The sequence below is a fragment of the Microcaecilia unicolor genome, chromosome 6, assembly GCF_901765095.1.
Source record: "Microcaecilia unicolor chromosome 6, aMicUni1.1, whole genome shotgun sequence".
Classification (NCBI taxonomy): Eukaryota; Metazoa; Chordata; class Amphibia; order Gymnophiona; family Siphonopidae; genus Microcaecilia; species Microcaecilia unicolor.
In genome coordinates, this window is record NC_044036.1 from 306,198,930 (window position 1) to 306,218,648 (window position 19,719).

General features: G+C 42.2%; 1 protein-coding gene across 2 annotated transcripts in view; it reads right to left on the minus strand.

Moving 5' to 3' along the window:
- Window positions 1-4,662: 4,662 nt before the first annotated feature.
- Window positions 4,663-19,719, minus strand: part of LOC115472367 (testis-expressed protein 47-like) — a 37,225-nt gene continuing 22,168 nt past the window's right edge. Inside the window, exons 5-8 of one of the 2 annotated variants that reach the window (XM_030206610.1) lie at window positions 18,661-18,856; window positions 16,487-16,643; window positions 11,569-11,602; window positions 4,663-5,291 (exon numbers count right to left, since the gene is read on the minus strand). In XM_030206610.1, coding sequence (XP_030062470.1) covers window positions 5,252-5,291; window positions 11,569-11,602; window positions 16,487-16,643; window positions 18,661-18,856 — 427 coding nt within the window. In that variant the 3' untranslated portion in view covers window positions 4,663-5,251. The remainder of the gene's footprint in view (window positions 5,292-11,568; window positions 11,603-16,486; window positions 16,644-18,660; window positions 18,857-19,719) is intronic. The other variant, XM_030206611.1, reaches the window with a different exon arrangement.

The window sequence follows — 19,719 nt, forward strand, 5'->3', positions numbered from 1 at the left end:
TTATCACATTAACGCAATCACCCGGGTCCCAACAGAGCAGAAGAGAGACAGACTGAGGAGAACCTTCTGGCACCGGGCCCTCCTTGGTGGCCTGGCCCAGGGTATCTTGCCCCCCCCCCTACCTTCCCCTCCCGGCGACCCTGCTGAAAGGAAAGGCCTAGGACAAAACACCCTTGCTGCTCTGAAAAGAAGTAGTGACACTGTATTCCAGGCTGTTCCCCTAGAAATTAAGTCCCATTTATCCCTCTTCCTAACTTCAGGTTCTCTGGGAGCTGTAAATAAAGGCTATGAGCAATGCAGTCTTAGTACAAACTGGTTCCAATATAACTCCAAGCCCAAAGGAGTAGGAAGCAACCAGGGTTAAAAAAAAAACAAACAAACTTCCCACATCACAACTAGACAATGCTTCCATATAATCTGGTAGGCCTTCTGAGGTTGACAGATTAAAGGACAACTCATGAGCTGTTCAGACAGATTAGTATGAACACTGATTCTTAAACAAGATCCATATTTACTGTACTAAACCACACATACACAACTTTGTATGTTCCAACTGGAAAAAAAATACAATGAAAATAAAATCCCCACCAGCTGAAAGTGCTTTCTAATTAATGACAGAGGTCTATGGAGTCTTACTTCAACTCAGCATGATGAATCTGCTGCCAGTTAAGTTTTTTTCAGTTTCAGGGGGTTGGGTTGCATTTAGTACAAAATGCTTAGAATTAAGGAGCAGGGATCTTTTAGATAGGAGTTGTGGTTCCTGAGTCAGAAACACATACTTTCAAAGCAATTTAGAGAAACTCCCAACACAGACAGAAAAGGACAAGGCACTTACTATAGGGGTGAAGCTAAATCCCAGCAGCCCCCAGAAAATAAAAAGTGCCTTTAAATGAAGCCACATGATATTTACTCATCAGGGTAGCAGCACAGTATTTTGGTTGGGGAGCATCAAACAAATCTTCTCCCTTTTGCTCTGAGATTGAATTTAGGATCTTTGCAACTGGAAAAGCTAGAATGATCTTCTGGTCTGGGAATCAGACTCAGACACACCTGCTTTCTTGCTGAATTCTACCAGCCATATTGCTGGAGTAAAGAGATCCTGATTGAAATCAGTTTTTAAATACAAGAATGGTCTGTTTGAGGTCTCTTATTCTTTGCCCCTAGTTCTGGATTTGTGCTCAATCTGCAGCTTTTAGGGGTAAGCACTAGGTGCGTGCTTACCACAGCTTAAAACGGCTTACCGCAATACGTGCTGAGGCATCCCACCATAATTTTGCAATCTGGCTGAAATTCTGCACTATTTAACCTGCCAGGAACGGCTCCTGGCTGGTTAAATAGCATTTACCCAGCTAATCTCTAATATTAAGCAGGAGATAGCCAGTTATCTCTGCTGAGTATTGGCAGTGGTGAGCCGATGATCAAAAGCAAACACAGGTGCTAGAGGCTATTAGCACCATACCAGCGCCTGCATTTACTACCACCTCGTGATCAGAGCCCCTGAACATGTGAAACAACACGCTCGCGGGCTCTGACCGCAAGTGCATGCTAAACAGGGCTCTTAATGCAAGTAGCATGCAAATGCATGCTAAACATAGTCCTCCCCAATGATCAGTGAGCACCATGCCAACATTGGTGCTCTTTCCGCAGCAAACCCTATGCCAGCTGTGAGCTGGCATTAGGGTTTGCAGACCATTGAGGAGGAATGGTGAACCCTGTCCAGCATGCATTTGCAAGTTAGCAGGCCCCCCCATTCCCCCCAATATAACCCCCCCCGGCAGGAGCCCCCCCACCCCAAGCCAGCGACATGGGGACTGAAGGTCCGGCTGACCTCCAATCCTCCCCGACCCCCACGGCTGAATCTCCAGCCCCCTAATCCCCCCTCACACCTCCTCAAAAAAGCCCTGGTGGCCCACAAACCAAGCCCCCACAACCTGGTGGTCTAGCAGCCCTCTTCCCCGCCCCCTGTACATTAGTGTTGGAGGAGGGAGTAGTTCAAAGCTGGTAGATTTTGCAGAAAGAAGCATGAGAGAAGCATGAGAATCATGGGAAATCCTCTTTTCCACCACCCTAATGCCTGCTCGGACCTGGCTTTATATTTTACAGCGGTAAGGCACCTTTGTTTGGGCACTCATTTCTGATCATTGGGGAGGAATACAAAATGATCTCATTTAAATGAACTTGACTACATTTGCACGCTATCTGCGCTAAGGCTTGGTGTGCTCATTGTTTGCTGCGCTAGATGCCTTTAATCATTCTGCTCTGGTAAATGCGGGCACTAGTACGACGCTATTGGCTTCTAGCATCCATGTTTACTTTTGATCACTGGCACCTTAGTGCCTAACTGCACAGGGGGTGTTCATGCTGGAGAGACATCAGAATTCCATGGGCGTGTCACTACGCAATATGCAAGAATACTATTGGTTGGGTATGCAGGATTCCACAGGTGCATGAATTTATGCCTACTATGACATGCCATAAGTGGGTGTTCTTAAATGTTGGTGCATAACTGGTAACTTACTCTAACAATCTATAATGGATTTGGTGTGCAAATTTGCCATTACATAATACTAGCTTAGTGCTCAGATGTTTGGTGGCTTTTTTTTTTTACATTTGTACCCCGCGCTTTCCCACTCATGGCAGGCTCAATGCGGCTTACATATTGTATACAGGTACTTATTTGTACCTGGGGCAATGGAGGGTTAAGTGACTTGCCCAGAGTCACAAGGAGCTGCCTGTGCCTGAAGTGGGAATCGAACTCAGTTCCTCAGGACCAAAGTCCGCCACCCTAACCACTAGGCCACTCCTCCACTTTTAGCACTCTTTATAGAATTGCCTCATTATTGTACAGATAGCAGTCAAGTTACCAGGTCCAGGAGGGAGATTTGTTTTGGCCAATCCTGGTCTTAAACATATCCTAACACAGTGTGGGATTTGTAGTCCCTGATTTTATTCATTGAAATCAAATCCAGTGGGTCTCATAATGCATCAGAATGAGGTTGTCAGAAACCCGGGACTGGCCTAAAACCTCCTTCCTAAAACTGGGTAACTTGGAAGCTGTATGTACAGTAGGCAATAGATCACCATGGACTAAATTCTAAATATGGTGCTGATGAAAATTTGCACTAACTTCTATTCTATAAATGGCACTCAGAATTGGGCACCGTTTATAGAATAGCGTTTAGTATTGGGATCCATGCCCAATTTTGGGCACAAGGATTTACACCAATTGAAACCTGGTATAAATTCTTGTACTTCAATTAAGTGCAGTTCTCCCGTATTCTGTGAGGCAACCAAAGAAGTAGGGAAGGGACTCGATTCTATGGTATCTGGTCTCTAAATAGACGCCTTTTATTATAATCAGCCTCTGGAGTTTCCTTTGTTTGGTTGACCTATGTCCCTTCCCTACTTCTTTGGTTGTCTCAACATTTCTGTAGGGAATCCCTCCTTGATTTGTCAGGTGTTGGTGGTCTCCCTTATTCTGTAACACTGAGTGCAAATTCCAGTAGCACCCCTGATCCACCCATGGCTGTGCCCTCTTTTCTGATATGCAGGTAAAATTTGTGTGTGAATCCTGGTGCCTAAACATGCATCTGTAAACTTAAATTAATGTAAATTAGTGCTAATTGATTAGTGCCCAATTATCAATGTTAATTGGCTCATTTGTCAATTAAATTGCAAACCCAAATTTGCACATGCATATTTTAGGACCATATATAGAATTAGGGTGCATGTAACTTTTAGCATAAAGAGTGATGGGGGCCCTCACTTAGTCCCAGTATGTGATTCATTCCACAGTAGACACTAGGCCCTATTCTGGCTCACTGCATAATGCCATTGGGTCCCTAGTATAGTTCACAGTGGGCACAGCTCACTACACAACAGCAGAGCTGCCAAGTTACCCAGTTCCAGAAGGAAGACTTTTTGGCCAGTCCTGGTTTTAAACTTATATCCCAAAACAGTGTGGTATTTGTAATCCCTGATTCTGCCCATTGAAATGAGTGCTGCAGGTCCCATAATGCATCAGAATGAAGTTTTCAAAAATCTAGGATTGGCCCAAAAATCTCCCTCCTGGACTTCAGTAACTCAGAAGAGCTGTAACAGATGGGGAAAGAGTGTGTTTTGAGGTCTAAAAGTGGACAGGAGGGATAATGGTTGCCAGGATTCAGCAGTATGCTTAAAAACACCCTCCTTCAACACACACACACACACAATAGTGGGGAGCCCGCCAAAGGATTAGCCCCTCATTCCTAAAGAACATTTATAATGTTCTATTTAATATACGGCGTAAAGTCTAGCAATTACTACTGTATAATTTTCAATTCTTTTCGATGCATAATTCCCCAGGGTGTTTGATGATAGTGTCCCCACAGGATTGAGCAAGTTCATATTTAGCATAAAGATACAATTTGAACCAGGGCGTATAAATGTTAAGAGATAAAAACTAAATCCAACAAAACTGTATCCCTAACCTTAACCAAACTTCCCAAATATTGTTTAAATCTACTAAACAAATTTAAACCTAATCAGATGGAAAAAAAACCCCACAGCAAACTTGAAATAAAAGTGCATTCTCTTCCACTTCTCTGATAGGATATAACACAGCAATCAATACAACCTGGACATCTGAATTTTACCAATTATGTTTTTAATATATGCCTTGAAACACTGAATTTCTTTGCATCAGACTTTACCCAAACTTGGGAAAACAAAATCGAAAAATCAGATGGGCTATTACTTACAGATTTATATACATACATATTCTGCAAAAAAAAAACCTGAATTATATTACTGTAGATTTCTTAGAGTACTCTATTCTTATTAATAGTCAGCCCTCATCAAATTACAGTTAAGACTGCATCTGAAAATATTATGCCCCGGAAAAGAAACTGGTCTTTATTTCTATATTAAAGGCATGTGACTTTGGCTAAATATATCCCAGAAACTGTAACCAGCTGCAGCTTTGCAGGCCTTGTCAGCAATTACAATCATCAAGTTGTTTGATCCAGTGTAGTTTCTCTTAGACAAATATCTTGTTCACGAGCCACTGGACGTTTCTGTTTTATTTAAAGTGCTATACTTCAGATTTTTTTTTCTGATGAATGTGCATAGGGGGAGGCCAGAAGAGGCATCAGCAATCAAAGTAAAAATATTTAAAGCACTCCATGAAATCTACAGTAAGCATGCTAACCCTTCTCAATGTCTCATCCCAGTGGTGCATGCTGAAATTTAATATCTGGTTTATGGTCGCATTTCAACTGGCTTTATGGGAACAGGTGGAGGCCACACTAGATCTGAAATAGAAAGAAAAAACAGAAATGAAGCAAAAGGTGCCATTACATTAAATAATAGAAAATATTAGTTGGTCTTTTTTTTTTTAATGTTGCTCTTTGAGATCACGTAGATCCTGGTTTGCTGTCAGAAAACATGCAAACATGAGTTTACTCCACAATGGTCCCCACTACTCCTTTTAAAGAGGGAGGTGTAAAGCCGTGTAATGTGTGTTTATTTTTCCAGCCCTCTGCTGCAGACTTGTGATCGGCTTGCAACATTTGAGGAACAACATGGACTAAATTCAGAAAATGGCACCCAAATATGGGCCCTGAAAAAATTGAGCGCTGAGCGCTTTTCTTTAAATGGTGCTCCAAGTTGCCGTCTGTTTATAGAATAGCACTTGGTACTGGGATCCATGCCCAATTTTGGGCACGAGAATTTACACCAACTGAAACCTGGTGTAAATCCTCAGGCCTCAATTAGTCACGGAACCCCCGAATTCTATAATACCGCACATCTGATGTGGACACCCCTGACCTGCCCACGCCCCTCCCATGAATACACCCCTTTTTCAGATGCATGCTTAAAAATTTATACATGCACCTTTTTAGATTACCGACTATGAAGATGCATGCGCAAATTCAAATTCCAATTAGCGCCAATAATTGTTAGTTTAGTGCCCAATTATTGGTGCTAAGTGGCTCATTATTCAATTAAATTGTGCAAGCAAATTGGGTGCACATACAATTTATTTGGAGGTTTATGGTTACCAGATTCCATCTTATAAAGGGCGATGTGGCCTCACTGTATATGGGCAGGTAAATCAGAAGAAATCTATACACGGGGCTGCTTCAGCCTCCTCCTTAGACATGGACTGATCCTAGCAGGTTTCAACATCATTCTCTGCACCATATGATCTCATAACAGAAAAACAGCCTCCAGCTAGAAAACTGTGAAACCTGGAAAAATCAAATTAAGCCTAAAAGTATGCCTGAGTCAAAGACAGTTTGCTATTAGCAGGGGCGTAGCTAGACAACAGATTTTGGGTGGGCCTAGGCAAGAAGTGGGTGGGCACCAAGTGTTCTCTCCCCCCCCCCCACTCCCCCCACCACCAAACAAATATCTCAGCTGGTGGGAAAACGCTTCTTTTCACCTTGGCAGTCTGCAGCAGGCATGTATTGAAAACTGAGCATGCGCAGGAGCCGGTATCATGGAGAGCAGCGTTTTCATTACCATCAGGGGGAAGTTTTCAACTGGTGGAGCTTGAGATCCCCACCAGCTACCACTAAACGTGTGCTACTGTTGGCTGGGCCTGAGCTCTAAGTGGGTGGGCCCTGGCCCACCTGTGGCTATGCCACTGGTAGACAAACCAAGGAGGGCTTTTACTAAGACACAGTAGGCTCTATATGTGTGCACCTTGTTTTCATTGGTGCAAATGGTGGTGCCTAAATTTACACGTGACCTGTCCACTTAAGCGTTAATTCTATAAACCTCACTGAACTTTAGGCACAGCTATAGAATACTGCCTAAGCAGGGGGGTTTTTTGGCACAGATTATTTAGGTGCCATTTATAGAATTTTGCTCTTAGTGTGGGTGCATGTAATGACACATCAATAGGTGGCATTAGATTCATCGAGCGTGGTACCGGAAGATTGTAGGGTGACCAATGTAACGCCGATTTTTTAAAAAGGTTCCAGGGGAGATCCGGGAAATTATAGACCGGTGACTCTGACATCGGTGCCGGGGAAAATGGTAGAGGCTATTATCAAAAACAAAATTACAGAGCACATCCGAGGACATGGATTACTGAGACCAAGTCAGCACGGCTTTTGTGTGGGGAAATCTTGCCTGACCAATTTACTTCAATTCTTTGAAGGAGTAAACAAACATGTGGACAAAGGGGAGCCGGTTGATATTGTGTATCTGGATTTTCAAAAGGCGTTTGACAAGGTACCTCATGAAAGGCTACAGAGGAAATTGGAGGGTCATGGGATAGGAGGAAATGTCCTATTGTGGATTAAAAACTGGTTGAAGGATAGGAAACAGAGAGTGGGGTTAAATGGGCAGTATTCACAATGGAGAAGGGTAGTTAGTGGGGTTCCTCGGGGGTCTGTGCTAGGACCGCTGCTTTTTAATATATTTATAAATGATTTAGAGATGGGAGTAACTAGCGATGTAATACAATTTGCTGATGACACAAAGTTATTCAAAGTCGTTAACTCGCGACAGGATTGTGAAAAATTACAGAAGGACCTTACGAGACTGGGCGGCTAAATGGCAGATGACGTTTAATGTGAGCAAGTGCAAGGTGATGCGTGTGGGGAAAAAAAGAACCCGAATTATAGCTATGTCATGCAAGGTTCCACATTAGGAGTTATGGACCAAGAAAGGGATCTGGGTGTCGTCGTCGATAATACACTGAAACCTTCTGCTCAGTGTGCTGCTGCGGCTAGGAAAGCGAATAGAATGTTGGGTATTATTAGGAAAGGTATGGAAAACAGGTGTGAGGATGTTATAATGCCGTTGTATCGCTCCATGGTGCGACCACACCTTGAGTATTGTGTTCAATTCTGGTCGCCGCATCTCAAGAAAGATTTAGTAGAATTGGAAAAGGTGAAGCGAAGGGCGACTAAAATGATAGCGGGGATGAGACGACTTCCCTATGAAGAAAGACTAAGGAGGCTAGGGCTTTTCAGCTTGGAGAAGAGACGGCTGAGGGGAGACATGATAGAGGTATATAAAATAATGAGTGGAGTGGAACAGGTGGATGTGAAGCGTCTGTTCACGCTTTCCAAAAATACTAGGACTAGGGGGCATGTGATGAAACTACAGTGTAGTAAATTTAAACAAATCGGAGAAAATCTTTCTTCACCCAACGCATAATTAAACTCTGGAATGCGTTGCCGGAAAACGTGGTGAAGGTGGTTAGCTTAGCAGAGTTTAAAAAGGGGTTAGATGGTTTTCTAAAGGACAAGTCCATAAACTACTACTAAATGGACTTGGGAAAAATCCAGAATTCCAGGAATAACATGTATAGAATGTTTGTACGTTTGGGAAGCTCGCCAGGTGCCCTTGGCCTGGATTGGCCACTGTCGTGGACAGGATGCTGGAGTCGATGGACCTTTGGTCTTTTCCCAGTGTGGCATTACTTATATACTTATGTAATTGTTCTTGGGTAGGGAACCTGACCATGTGGAAACTGCAGGGGGAATGCTGGACAAGTCCACAACAGTTGTCGCATAGCATTTCCACTCACCGCATGTCAATTCTGCCTGTTAACATGCAGTAAGTGCAAAAGCCTACTGCACTTTGGTAAACCAGCCCTATACCAATGACACAGAAGGCAATAAGAAATGGCTTGCTGGGAACGGCTATGGGTTATTTTATCTTTTCATTTCAAGAAACTGGATTATACATACTGCATGGAATGTTTTCTAGAACCTTTATGAAACTGGAACAGCTTACTTACTAGAAAACAAGAAGAGGATCAATTTCCTACCATCAGTGAAAAATGTTGTGCCACCTTACATTCACGTAACCTGACACTTCTTACACAGATCATAAACTGCTGGATTCTTAGTGTGGCTTGTAATACCCTCCCTTTCATATTCACAACTTTACAAACACAAGGGAAGCTCAGCAGGCCTCCTTCATATATTTGTATATGCACATAAACTAACAGACCTAGCAATCATAATATAGGATTCCTGTTCCCTTACCGGCTGATTTTTAAAAACATTTAACCAGCTAGGAATGGCTTCTGGCTGGTTAGATGGCACTTAACTGGCTATCCAGCGATATTCAGCAGGAGATAGCTGGCTATCTCCCACTGAATATTGCTGGCTAGTGTTTAGCGAACAGCCAGTTATCACATGATATAACCAGCTAACCGCCGATATCCAGCGCATTGTCAGCTAATTAGGCTGCCAAAATAGGGCTACAGAAAAATTTTTGGCCTAGCACAGAATACATGTCAAACCTAACAGAATTACCTATACACAACACTCTCAAGGAAGCAAGAACCTACTTCACACTACACTTTCCCAAATGCCAAGGACTAAAATGCAAATCCTCATACTCAACCAGCTTCATATACATCTGTCCCAAGTTTTGGAACACATTACCAAAAGCTCTAAAGTGCACGAATGACTAAATAACCTTCCGGAAACACCTGAAATCCCACTTCTTCAGAAAATTCTTCTCTGATGAACTCGCATAGCAGACATGAACACCACTCAACAAAACTACGCTTGACCTTTAACACCTTCTAAACATAGCTCACATCTATGCTAAACAGCATTGTAACTTGTTTAGCCAATGTAAACTGTAAGCCACATTGAACCAACAACTAGACTAGAAAATGTGGGGTACAAATGCAGAAATAAATAAATAGCTGGAATATCATTGGCCGGTTTAAACTTAATTGGTCAGGGCTGAATATCGGCTTGGCTGGTTAAATTTAAATCGGGTGTATTTGGGCTGAATATTCAACGCCGGTCACCAGAAATGGCCTGGCACTGAATATCCAGGCTCAGCGCTGACTGCAGGAGGCAGCCCGACTACCTCCGCGGTCTGAATATCACCCCCCCCCCTTAGTATTTAGGAAACTAACTTCAAAGACCCACAGTCAAACAGGTTTTCAAGCTCTCCACAATGAATATGCATGCTCTGCCTCCAGTATCTAATATAATAATTTGCTACTTGAACGTCAGAATGTGTCTCACTGGGATCGTAACCACCTGCTGACATCACTGGCCAGCACTAGAACCCTGCTTGCCTGACGTCAGGACTCATGAGGTGGTTACGATCCCAGTGAGAGAGCGAGAAGCGTGCGACCAACAAAAAGAACAGCGGACAGTTGAAGAACAGCGGGAGCGGGCAGAGATGTTCCTACATGCATGTCGCCCCCCCTCCAAAACCGCCAATCCCCCTCTGCTACCCTCCCCTCCCCCCTCTTACTGGGGTCCCGGCGGCAGCAGTGAAGAGCGAGCAGGCTCGGCGAGTCTGCTGCCTTCCCTTCTCTTCGCTCTGACTCTGGTCCTGCACTTGCGGAAACAGGAAATGAGGGCAGAACCAGAGTCAGAGCGAAGAGAAGGGAAGGCAGCAGACTCGCCGAGCCTGCTCGCTCTTCACTGCTGCCGCCGGGACCTTGGTAAGAGGGGGGGGGAGGGGAGGGTAGCAGAGGGGGGCTGGCAATTTTGGAGGGGGGGGGGGTGACGTGCACGTAGGGGGATGGGCGGGACCAGTGTAGGGGAGGGCCGTGGGTGGAGGCATCGCAAGGACGTGTCTGTGAGACTGAGTGAGGGGGGATGGCGATTTTGGAGGTGGGGCAGGGGGTCTGGAACTCGGGGGAGGAGGGAGGGGGGACTGGAACTCAGAGGACGGACAGAGGGAAGGGGAGAGAGAGGGGGGGCTGGAACTCAGAGGAGAGGGGAGGGGGGCCTGGAGGGCCTGGAACTCAGAGGAGGGGGGGAATGCACCACCTGTAAAAAAAAAACAAAAAAGAAAACAGCACCCCCAATCAGGCCTGTAGAGAGAACACCTGGAAACTTATGGACAAAGTGGTGAGTTGCTTGGGAGTGGGAGAGGGGAGGGAGGGCGGCCTGGAAAGGAAATCGGAGGGGAGGAAAGGGGGCCCTGGGACTTGGAGGAGACAGAGGGAGAGAGCGAGGGAGGGAGGGAGGGAGGGAGGGGGGGGGATAACCTTGCTAGCACCCATTTCATTTCATACAGAAACGGGCCTTTTTTACTAGTAAACTCATATAACTCACATTCATTGTAGATAACCTGAAAACCCAAAGCTGTGGATCTCTAAGGACAAATTTGGGAGCCCCTGATTTAGAATAGTCATGTATACCAGGCCAAGGTGGTAAGATCACCGGTAATTAATACTTCAGTACATGGAATTTGATTATTTATAGTAAATTGTTTGTGGAGCTGGTGCAACAATTCAGAATATCAGAATAGCAAATGTTAAGCATGTAATGGCAGCCAGTGATGTACTTTTTCTCAATCAGGAATCCTCTGATGCAGTTCAATCATCAAGAGATGACATACTGTAAACAGCAATTAGTGTGTGATGTGGATCTTTCTTTGCAAGCAAGTCTACGCTAATTATAAATTGTGGCTTGTTGTTTTAGTTGATTAACTGCTACAGTCTAACATTAGTTGGCATCCTAATGATGCCATGCTATGCATGCAATGGTGATGGTCAAGGGTGGAGATCATGCAGGTAGGTGTCAGCATGCACATGACAAGAAATGTTTACTGTACCTTTTTTTCCCAAAATAAACTTACACACTTGATGTGTTGTCACTCCCAAACACATGCCCTTTAAGCAAAATACACCAAATGTAATAAAGGTATTTGTCAATCATTTTTTTCTTTTCAAACTCTCTCTCCTTGTTATGGAGTAGCTGCCTAGTAGTTAGAGGGGCAGTCTAAGAAACAAATCCCGCTTCTCCTGCTGAGGCTCCTTGTATCCTTGGGCAAGTCACTTACCTTCTGTTGCCTCAGGTACAAACATAGATTGTGAGCCCTCTGGGAACATGGAAATAAAGTCTCAGAATGTATTTCACTTTGAGCTTGGGTTTGGAAAGGCATGTGGTAAATCTAAAATCATTTCTCTATCCTTCTTCAAGTTATTCTCAGTTCTGTTTGTTGGATGCTAGTATACTGGAACACTGAAATAAGCTTCTTACCCTCATTAATAATATCTCCAAACATCTGCTCAATAGTCAATATTTTATAGACATATGTCAAATTAATTTAATGTTCTTTGAGAGGTCAGATCAACCGTGCTGTAAAATGAAGTCCTCGGTATAGCCATAAAGTAGAGAGAATATAAGCAGATGCCCCATCTGTACATACATTTCTATCCCTGTCTTACAGGACCCACCTCCAAGGTGAGATGGCAATACATTCCTCAAGGCCATTTAACCAGTCATCTCCCTGCTGAGACTTGCCAAGAATTCTGAAATGGGATTAGGGATATGAAGGCTGTGCTCCAGGAAAAAGACAAAGGTCTGTGAATGAATGGCAATAATTTTCAGGCACTACTGACCGAATTCCACAGCAGATGAATGACTATCTAAGACCCAGGAAGGCAGATTTTCCCAATTCTCTCCAAACTATTTTAGACTCTTCAGCTACAAGACCTTTTAACCTATTACAGGTATTGGTTGAGAAGTAAAATCAAGACTTTGTTAGGCTGTACTCTGCCGACTCCACAACTTCCATAGATGTTGAACTCAGTTGTTTTAATGGTACTTGAGATAGTTAAGACCACTTTATATGGCAGTATTCAGTGACTACCCTCTATATGAGCAAATTCTACAACTGGTGCCTACATTTAGGTGCCCCGAGCATATGTGGTGACAGCCTATTCTATAAGGGCATCTGGGTGCTCAGATTCCATTATATAATACTAATGTAACCCAGTATCGGCATGCCTTACATTTACACAATATTTATTGTGCAATATTTTAGATTATAATCCTGCATCTACCACATATAATGGCAGCAGGATTGAAACAAATCATATGATCTTCTGAATGAGAGCAGATAAATGCTGCCATATCTCTATCTATCTATATCTATCTATCTATCTATCTTATTTGAACACTGTGGATATTAAAATGAACTATGTTTTTGCTCTGGACATTGTATTTAAATGAGCTGGGCAGCCTGATGTGCGATGATAGAAAATAGAGCGTGGAAGTGGAAAACATTTTGTTTCCATTCATATGTGACATATGGTTTTCTGAGCACATCACATTTATATATAAGAAAAGATTTTTAATTAAATATTTTATAATAACATTTTTGAGTATTCTTGGTTTGTTATTTAATGTCAATTATGTACCAGGAAGAATATTATTTGGAAGAATTATATTTTATTGCACTCCCATTTTTTGAATTTGATTACATTTACGCAGCCATGGACCTGGTATAACTGTGGGCATGTCACGTGACAGGGATCTATGTAACTTTCAATATTCTATAAGTTACCTGCGTAGGTGAGAGCCCCACTCATGTCCTGCCCATGTACCACTCCCCTTGCATTTACGTGCTACATAATTTACACCCTCCCTTACAGAATAGCATTTGGGTGCCCAGCTGTCACTTTCTCAGAGTAAGTGTACCTTTACGCATGTAAGTGCTGGTATTCTATACATTTATGTACACAAGGAACACGTAAATGCGAGTGCCCTAGTTTACAGAATTGCCCTTTAAAGGGCTCTGTGTGCAGCTGTCAAAGATCTAGGAGTTGAAAAGGAAGAAAAGACTGGGACATCTTATTTCTTTAAAACGTTTTTTTCAAGCATTTATCAGCTGCCTATCCACCTTTCAAAGTCTCAGGGTATAACAGTAGGGGTGACAGTGAAACAAGTGAAGTGTGCATCAGACTGAAGGTACTGCAAATCTCAATGGAAAGGGAAGGAAGCAGAATATCCATTTGAACATGCAGCCTCTTAATTTTAAACAATAGACAATGTCTCCCTCTAGTGGTAATACTATAGAAAGCAGTTCAACTGATTATTTTAATGGTTACTTAGGGGGTAATTTTCATGTATAAGCCACTGATATGTGCGAAAATGGCTTGTTATAAAATCGTTTGGGGCTTATGCAGGTAAGATATGCACATGGGACTAGGTTCTATATATGGCGCCTGAAAAATCGGCACTGAAAATATTTTCACCCAGGTATATTCTGTAAACTGTGCCTAGATTTAGGCGCAGTTTACAGAATATGCCTAGCTGGTTTATACATCTAGCAGCCATGCCTGTGTCTAACTTTAGGTGCGTCTATTTACACCAAGTAAAACCTGGTGCAAATACCGGTGCCTAAGTTAGGCACAGAGCAGGTGTATTCTATAACTGTGCGTGTAGATTTTCGGAATGCCCATGGTCTGCCCATTCCATGCCTATGACCCCTTTTTGGCAGCATGCATTAGAATTTACATGCACCACTTTACAGAATGCATCTAGCAAGTTGTGTGCGTAAATTCTAATTAATGTAAATTAGTTTCAATAATTTTATTTACTTATTAGGATTTATATACTGCCTTTTTGAAAAAAATTCACCTAAGACAGTATACAGCAAGAATTAGTTGAATGTAGGTTATAGACAATTACAGCAGTAAAAATATTCAAATAACAGTACATGCATGACGTGGTACACTACTTAAATTGTCAACACAATACGCAATAAAACATTTGAATATATATCATAAGGTGTAAGCAAAGGTGGGTCATACAGGTAAGATGGAGTAATAGAAGTTAGAAAATAAGAGGACTAATTTAAAGGAAGTTTCATGTGAAGTCAGAAAGGGGCATGAATATAATCTCAGCTAGGGTAGGGGTGAATAAGAAAGTCCTACTACAGTATTTGCACTCGGTGTTAGTTCTTGTGTGTGTGTGCAGCCAACAAGTTAATTGCTTCTTCCATTAAAGGCTTGGGAGAAAGCCAAGCTTTCACCTGCTTCCTGAAGTACAGATATGAAATCACAATGGCTTTTTATTGCCTTCTGTATCAAATTTAAAGTTCTTGTTTTGACCCATTGGGCATTTTCACTCAGGTCTTCCTTTTTATTTATCAGACTACCTGATTCCCTATAATCCCACTTGGGTATTATGTTACTCCCAAGGTAAGCTGCTATTTAAGGCCCCCTTTTACTAAGGCGTGCTCACGTTTTTAGCGCACGCTAAAATTGTGGGCGCTCTAAACGTTAGAGACGCCAATGAATTCCTATGGGCATCTCTAACGTTTAGCCCACCCACAATTTTAGCGCGTGCTATAAACCTCAGTGCACCTTAGCAAAAGGGGGCCTAAGTGTCCCTTCTTTGTAGAGGATATGTTCTGAAAGTACGTGCCATGCCTCTTTTGCTTTTGTGGAATACCTTGCCTTGTCATCATAAGCCTAGAGTTTTCCCTTGAGAATGTTAAAAAGGGGTTTAAACCTCAATGCTCAGAAGCAAATACAGGCGCTAGAGGCCATTAGTGCCAGGCTAGAATATAATTGCTTGTTAAGTGGCAATTATTGTCATTGATTGGCTTGTTAAATAATTAAATTGTATACGCAAATCCAGAATACAACCAGATTTGCACGCACAATTTTAGTCGCACTATATAGAATCCGGGGGATAATACCATTTCATGTGTACTTTTACTGATGGCAGAGTTGGGCAGGATGTTTGCTCATGCACATTATTCTGTATTTTTAAATATGCAAAATTTTGTGCATATTAAATGGAAGGTGTAACTGTGTGTATTATCAGTGGGATAATTTTCGAAATGATTATATACAGGTACTTACCCTTTGAAAACTTGAATACGCATTAGTTGCTACAATGTTACCCTTCCTATAAACAGTGTCGATAGGAAGAAGCAAAGAAAACTGGATTCCCTTATCTGCAGCCAAATAAAAACAACTTGTCCACCTCAATACTAACAACTATCATATTGTTTCCAGCCATATTCCAACAATTCAGAAAGCTAAGGCCAGAGTACAGATCAGGAATATTAAGAAAATCACCTGTACTTTTAGCCAACTGCGCTCCCTCTGAAAAGGAAGGTATACAAAATTTGGGGCTCTTTTGTTTTCCCTTGTTTGATGTATTACAGCACCTCAATAAACAAAAGCTTGTTACAATAACACCCTTTAAAAAATTCCCGATAACATTTTTTCCAATTAACACTTTAGGAATTTTCCAGCATATGAAGATATAGGAGTCCTTTTACTAAGGTGTGCTAACAGATTTAGTGCACACTAAATGATAAGATGCTCATAGGAATATAATGGATATGTTATCATTAGCACACGCTAATCATTGGAGTGTGCTAAATCTATTAGCGCACCTTAGTAAAAGGACCCCACATTGAACATGATGTGTCCCTAAATAATTTGAGATTTCATACCTAGCACCAAGAGATGTTCAGAGACAGTAATTATTGCGCACCAATCCCAAATATCACTGTCCCCCAGTAGTTCTCTCTCTCTCCTCTATCAGTCGCCTCACATTTCTCTCCTACCTCTGCCAGTATTGATGGGGTTTTTTTTCCCCTGGTCAATGTAACCCACCCTCTCAAGTTGCTCTTTCTGTGTTCCTCTGGCTTCTTCCTCTCCCAATTCCACAAATGAAGAAAAAATGACTCTCCAAAATGTGTACAGACATACCCTGGAACCTCACTGCTTCATAAGACAGAGGTATACCTGAATCCATAATGATGTTTAAAGGACAATCATAAGCTTGAAGGAACAGCTCGGGGGTCAAAAGCTCATCACATTCCAGGAGGTAACAGATAGCTGCTTGAGGAATAAGTAACTCTAGTGCCTTTTCAGGGATGGAATCTGAGGTGCCTGTGGCAGTCTGAAGTATAGAAAACAGGAGGAAGAAGAAATGTTAGACTCACACCAGCCGATATTCAAAACTATTTAACCGAACAGGAATGGCTCCTTGCCAGTTAAATGGTACTTAGCCAGCTATCGGGCAATATTCAGCTGTCTCCTGCTGAATATTCTCGGTTAGAGCTTAGCGGACAGCAGGTTATATCATGTGATATATACGGCTATCTGTCGATTTTTAGCACATTGCCGGCTAAGTTTTGTGGACAAATCTGGCCGTGTCAACAGCAGATCAATCTTTGCCCGCTATGAAGTAAGCCATCCAGCACTGAATATCGACCTGGCCGGCTATGTTCTTAGCGCGAAAAACAAACCGGATATTCCATGCCGGTCACCGAAAATGGCCCGGCACTGAATATCCAGGATCAGTGCTGACCATGGGAGGCAGTCCGGCTACTTCCTGTGGTCTGAAGATCGGGCCCACACAGTTACAATTAAGGGAAAGGGGATGGGATTCGATATACCGCCTTTCTGTGCTTACAGTCAAAGCAGTTTACATATTATATACAGGTACTTTATTTTGTACCCGGGGCAATGAGTTGCCCAGAGTTAGAAGGACACACAAGACAAGAAAACAGCTACAGCTAACAGCTGAATATTGCACCCAGTCAAAATAGGTGATATTACTGTGGTCTTGCCTCCAGCTTACCTACCATCGGTGCTAATTCTAGGGGGATGTAAGGCATTGGAGTTGCATTGCTTGAAACTTCATTCTTAGGAAGAAATGGGAGTAAATACAAGCCAGAATATGGACCTGTGAATACTGAGTTGGTGGATGTGATACTGCATTTGAATAATCCTGTTTTCGTGACTCTACAACACAGATAATTGACAGCTGCTCTCTTTCTTCTATAAATGTATGGCTAGATAGCCAAAGTTTTTTTTCTTCAAACTTTTATTTGAAACCTAGTTATGTTGATTTGATATTTTTGCATATATAATACCTCCAAACCCGGTTTTTGAACTAGTGGTTTTCTCCAAGTTTTTCCAGAGTTTTTACACTACTGTTTTTCTGGGGGCAGATGGTAAGACGTTGAGATGTCCAAAGAGGGTGTTGGATATTATATAATCTCACCTTGGATGATTCAGACTAGATTTATTCAAGTACATAGTTACTGGTAGCAATATAACTGGGCTTCAATGGGATTATGATGAACACTTTATTGATTCTATTAGTATACTAGTGCTTTGCCTCCCGTGCATTAAGGTTGCCTAAATTAGTACATGACTATTAATAAAAATGACTGCACAAGTATTTTGTAGGCAGTATGGGCTCACATGGTAATCCTGCACTAACCAGTTAGCACATGGCAATGTAGCTGCCTGTTTACCACAGAATCACCCCCTGACACCTCCCCCCCCATAAAATATTTTTAAACAATTTAGTGTGGGGATTAGCATGTGCTAAAATGCCATTTACCAAAGGACACCTGAGTGTGTCTCATGGAATGCCATTTTAAGATGCATTACACATGCATTAGCAGTTAACGCAGCTTAGTGAAAGGGCCCCTAAGTTTCTTTGTTTTTAAAATTGCAAAGTTTCGGGGTTAGAGTTATGTTTCAGTGCCACACGGGAGTTCATGCACATGTGTGTACTCACTGGTTTTGTCTACTGGTTAACACTTCACTATTCAGTGTGGGGAAAAAAACTTTTTTTTTTTCAATCAGCATCGCCATCACAACTAGACATTGTGGTACTATACTTTGAATATGCCTGCCAAACTCAATGCGAAAAGCCATAATTAGCAACTGATGTGAGAGAGATGCATCTCGGGATAGCATCCTAGTAGAGAGAAGATGGCAAAGTGCCAATCAGCATGCTGACCCTGGGGCTTACCGTATAATTAAAGTACATTTACAAAATCATCATATTGGGAAAGAACACAAAACACACCGTCTGTGCAGATGGTGTTTCTCCTATAATGTGGGATATAAATCTGTGCTTACTGCTGGCAGAAACTGTTAGCAGGTTCCTGGCTTACCTTGGCCTGCATATGCATGTGCATTCCAAGCTTGAGTATCTTGGTGATACACTCATTGATTATGCATTCAGTGGGCCCCCCATGAAAAGGCGTCTTCTTGTCAGGAGCATCCACAAGATTGCATCTCCACTCCTGGAACAACCTGTTGGGAATGTTATGTGACAACACCAGAATCCTGGGCTCCATAACCATGACCCTGAAACGTCAGATAAAGAAGAGCCAAAAGTGGAGATTATTTAGTTTTCTTGTAACCAACAACAATAAATCATCCTTTAATCAAACTCGTGATTTTAAACATAAAATCTTGATAAAAGTGACTAAAACAGAACATATCATTTTTCTCTATATTTCTACAGTCTAAACATTGTCAGGATCTTCCGGTAGGCAGCTTCTCCCAGGTTTACTAATACTGAATTCAGCAGGTTCCCACAGACGTTTCAGTAGATAGCATTATACAGTCCATTCAAGTAAGTGTAGATCTTTAAATCTACAATTTTAAAAGAAGAATAAATTTTCTTCCCTCCTCCAAAATGAAAGAAAAATAGCATCATAATTGCTAATGTTTCACAATAAATAAGAAAATATCATCATCCACATGATGCTAAACGGTTACCATTTTTGCAAAGCTACAAAAATGGTATGGGATTTGCGTTGCAAACTGTACGAGGAGAGACTTGCTGACCTGAACATGTAGACCTTGGAGGAAAGGAGAAACAGGAGTGACGATATAGACGTTCAAATATTTGAAAGGTGTTAATCCGCAAATTAACCTTTTCCGGAGACTGGAAGGCAGTAAAACTAGAGGACATGAATTGAGGTTGAAGGGGGGGGGGGGGCAGAAGACTCAGGAGTAATGTCAGGAAGTATTTTTTCACAGAGAGGGTGGTGGATATGTGGAATGCCCTTCTGCGGGAGGTGGTGGAGATGAAAACATTAATGGAATTCAAACGTGCGTGGGATAAACACAAAGGAATCCTGTTTAGAAGGAATGGATCTATGGAATCTTAGTGGAGATTAGGTGGTGATGCTGGTAATTGGGAAGCAAAGCCGGTGCTGGGC